We start from the raw sequence: 4586 nt of genomic DNA, 5'->3' as shown, positions 1-4586 counted from the left end.
AATAAGGGGTAATTATATCTTAGTTGGGATCAAGTACAGGTACTGTTTTATTATTACAGAGAAAAGGGAATCATTTAACCATTAAATAAACCCAATAGGGCTGTTCTGCCCCAATAAGGGGTAATTATATCTTAGTTGGGATCAAGTACAGGTACTGTTTTATTATTACAGAGAAAAGGGAATCATTTAACCATTAAATAAACCCAATAGGGCTGTTCTGCCCCAATAAGGGGTAATTATATCTTAGTTGGGATCAAGTACAGGTACTGTTTTATTATTACAGAGAAAAAATATCAGTTTTAAAATTCTGAATTATTTGATTAAAATGGAATCTTTGGAACACAGACCTTCCATAATTCAGAGCTTTCTGGATAACAGGTTTCCGGATAAGGGATCCCATACCTGTACTGTAGTAAGGGAAACAATATGGCTGCTCCCACCTCCGCCCATACATATAAATATACTGAGAAGGGTCCACACGAGAAGGTAGATTCTCATAAGGTTCTGCCTCAGTATTAGCCGAGAGTACTGGCGGGGTCTCGGACAGCTGCTCTGAGATTTCAGCATAGACCCCGATGTCACGGGTGTCACACTGGCAACAACTACAAGTCCCACAATCCTTTCTGTCCCTGGGGGGTGGGGTGGAGGAGGCTACAGAAAGTTTCAGGCAAGCCTGTCCTCAGATTACTCGTGTTGCTATTCCTATTGGATTGTGTGCCAGTGATTGGCAGGTGGTGTGGGCTGCCCCACACGGGGTAAACAGCATGTGCATTCCCTGGCTAAATATAACTCCTGGGATGCCTGCTGGGAGAAGTCTGATTCCAGCTCCTGTAGATACAGGAAGAACCCAGCTTTGTGCTTTGTGCCCACCCTATTCTCCTGTGCCCAGCACGGCGTCTCTGGTTAAGAGGAACTCGGGGGTTCTGCAAACATGCCAGCGCCCCAAAAACGAATCAGATTCCGGGACAGGAATAATGTTCTGGCCAGGCCGGAGTTTATATCTCTTAACCAACCCATAGGTGCTCCACAAGAAGCCAGGAACTCCAGCAAGAAGCCAAGTGGGCAAGCTGGTGGCAACTCCAGCGAGAATGCCAGGGAGCGGCGGCAAAGCCAGCAGCTTCCAGAAGAGGACTGCATGCAGCTGAACCCGTCATTTAAAGGCATCGCCTGGAACTCTCTCATGGCCATTGACATCTGCTTGTCGAAACGTCTGGGTGTCTGTGCCAATAGCACCTCTTCGTGGGGAGGTGCTAGATCCATGGTTAGGCTGATTGGCATAACCAGTCATGGCTTTCCCTGGATTGGGGGGACCCTGTTGTGCCTATGGAAGAGTAGCACCCTGGCAGGGCAAGAAGTGCTGATGAACCTTCTTCTAGGTAAGTTGGAGTCAAGGCCTGCTTTCATTATGGGGACTCAAGATGACTGCTTAGATCAATGGTTATCATGCTTTGTAGGCTCACGTTCCTCTTGGTGAACTGGGTTCCCCTTTGGTCAAGACCCCCTTAGCTCATAACAAGGTCATTGATATATAGGAAAGCAGTGGTGTATTAGTCATTCCACCATAGTTCCACAGGATAGTCAATATGTTTCACCCCAACTTTCATTTTAAGTAGCCTTCAGGCTGGACTTTCAGGTGCATCTAGACATGCTTCTCAAAGCTCACCCTAACTTGGCCCTTTAGGCTGAGTTATTCTAGCCACTATTCAAAGGCCCCCCCAGGGTGTCCAACCATCATGGATTGGGGTTCTGTAGATTGTAATGATTCTACCTGTTTAATTAGGATATTAGAAGCCACCAAGGAGCCAGAGACCACAGAAGACCACTAGGACTCCAGCCAAGTTCTTCTATGCAGGTCAATTCATTATGACAAGTGACATCACTAAGCACTGTTTATAACTGATGGCATCTCTAACCACCTTGTCTAATGCAAAATAGGAGACCTTAGTGGAAAGAGATTAGTTCTCAAGACTAGCTCATAATGTCACTCAGGGTTAGTTTAGGTGTGGGGAAAAATATTTACACCAGCACAGTTTAGGTGTTTAGGTGTGGCCATTCAGTGCCACTCAACCTCAATAGGTTACACTAGTAGAGGCATACTGGTAGTTCTGGTCCCATAGCAGCATTAATGACACAACTTGGTCTATTGGTCATGTGATGCACCAGGTCACAGGTTTGCAACCAAACATAAAGTGCACCCACCTTTGTTTTCTGCACCTCACTGGGGGTTTGGGCACATAAGACCCTAAGGGGTGAATGCTACAGTAGACATACCTAGAACGCTAGCAGGATGAATGATGTGGTTTATGTATCTGTAACCAAGGGGGGCCCTGAACAAATACTGGATCACAGAGGGGGTGCATTAACTAAAATCATCTAAAAAAATGCATGAAGTTAGTGTGGGCTTCTGTATTTATGTTGCAAAATGAATTTCTTGGTCTAGCCTAGAGTCTGTGATGGCCGGATTGGCCTACCAGGATCCCAGGGAATGCCCCGGTGGGCTTATAGATCTATGTAATCGCTTTATATCTAAAGCTGCATAGAGTGGGCCCTAGATGTCAGGCCCTGTGCTGGGTTCTAGGATGCCCAGTTTGACACTGGAGTCTGGTACCAGTAAAGACCTATTCCACCAACAAACTGATGTCTTCTCAGATTCAGCTCTTCTACATTCTACATTCTCTCAGTGGGAAGTTGGTCGGGAGCACTCCCCACTAATCACCCCTAATCACCTGTACCCCAAATCATCACTATGGACCTGTTGAATCTAATTTCCGTTAACTCAATAACTTGTCCATATCCCCAGTTCCCACACAAAGGCCCAGTCTTTGAGAGAGTCTGTATGAGATATGGGTTCCTCAGGTTCTAAGGTCCTGCTGAGGTTGCAACCCTTATAGATACTCTCTGAGTGTTATCAGTTAGCTATGTTAGCCTGCAACTCCCATCATCCTCTGACAGCCCTAACCTATAGTATGCTGTGGTTTGAAGATCATTGCCTTAGCAGTTTTAGGCCGACGTGAGTATCAATTGAGTCAGGCAGAGAAACGAAGGTGCCCCCCACCCCCACCCTGTTCCCGGTCTGTTTTCCTATTTATTTGCATCACTGCTCATCGGGAGAAGGATTAGGTGATCCCTGAGTGACGGCACCATTTGAATCTATTCCTGGGGCCGAACGCCAGATTTGCTGACACCCAGAAAAGTACCCACTGCTGAATCATAAGAGACAAGTTAATGGCTGAATCTCCAACTAGACATTTCCTAGGGAAGCAGGGGTCCAATGGTTTTGTTTGGCTTTCATGCATTTTGGAAAGTTGCTTTGAATTATATTTGTTGTCATTATGCTTTGGATTTTTAGATGTTGCCATTACTCTGAAGCATCTTCCTTGGCTTAATATTTCTCTCCCAAATTCTCATTATCTTCCCTCTCAGCTCTGATGCTGGACATCTTGACAGTGGCCGGAGTGCAGAAGCTCATTAAGAGACGTGGGCCCTATGAGATGACCCCTGGAGTTCTAGACTACTTGGTCCTTGACATCTATGCTTTTCCTGCAGGACACGCTAGTCGAGCCACCATGGTGTCCAAGTTTTTCCTCAACCACCTAGTGCTTGCTATCCCTCTCCGCATCCTTTTGGTCCTGTGGGCATTCATTGTTGGCGTGTCCCGAATCATGATTGGCCGCCATCACATCAGCGATGTCATAGTTGGGTTTATCATTGGCTACATGCAGTTTAACCTTGTGGAGGTTCTATGGCTCTCATCCGGCACTTGCCAGATGTTGGCTTCTCTTTGGTGAGATGGACATTATAATCGTACTGGTTGGCCAAGTGAAGAAAGTCATCTCTGGACTCTAGAGAGACCTTGTACAGACATAGTAGTTGAAGTTGAAAAAAGGGGCACGTCTGTCTATATCAGCCACAGGAAAGCACAGGAAGTGTAGAAGAAGACTGTCCTACCTAAATCTGTAGACATAATAACTGTGAAGCCATCTCCAGGCTACTGAGTTGGTTTATTGGAGCACTTTTCATGCAACATTCTCTCATTATTATCTGTGCTCAGGGTCAGACTGGCCTACCAAAGTACCAGAGGATCTCCCAGTGGGTTCAAATCCCATCAGGACTTCCTTAGTTCTACCATAGTACTAGATGACCAAGCACATTCAGCATGGTTTATATCTAATTGTTTATATCTAATTGTGGGTCCTCAGTGTTAGGTTCTCTGGTGGGCACTAGGAGACACAAAAATTAAAATGAAAGATATTAGGTTTATTAGGCCATGCCTTTAATGGGTGTTTTTATTATTAGAAATTAATATTGGACTCGGAAGAACCTGAGCAGCAATGTGTCATGGAAATATGTCTTAAATTATTGCTGTAGGAAGGGTATGGAAAGGTGGGCTTATAGGGGGATTCTACCCATAATCTTTCATTAAGTGGAAAAACAGGTTTTGGGTGAAGTTCTCCTTTAAATCCACTGCATTCTTGCCCTGTCTGTTTCTCTTTCATTGTTCTTGGAGAGGAGGAGGAGGATTTGTTTGAAGAAAGTAGGGTGCAAAGTCTAGTGGGGAAGAGCCGGCTGAAGCAATGTCATAATGA

The 4586-nt window shown here is 45.3% G+C and overlaps 1 protein-coding gene across 1 annotated transcript; it reads left to right on the top strand.

Annotated features, from left to right (window-relative positions):
• The first annotated feature begins 846 nt into the window (after window positions 1-846).
• plpp7 (phospholipid phosphatase 7 (inactive)) lies at window positions 847-4258 on the top strand. The gene is given in 2 exon segments (NM_001079076.1): window positions 847-1376; window positions 3424-4258. Coding segments are annotated over 2 exon segments (810 nt in total). The 5' UTR covers window positions 847-931; the 3' UTR covers window positions 3789-4258.
• Window positions 4259-4586: the final 328 nt, after the last annotated feature.

The sequence above is a fragment of the Xenopus tropicalis genome, chromosome 8 (assembly GCF_000004195.4).
Source record: "Xenopus tropicalis strain Nigerian chromosome 8, UCB_Xtro_10.0, whole genome shotgun sequence".
Classification (NCBI taxonomy): Eukaryota; Metazoa; Chordata; class Amphibia; order Anura; family Pipidae; genus Xenopus; species Xenopus tropicalis.
Note: the sequence above shows the minus strand (reverse complement) of the source record. Positions and strands in the feature narration are given on the sequence as shown.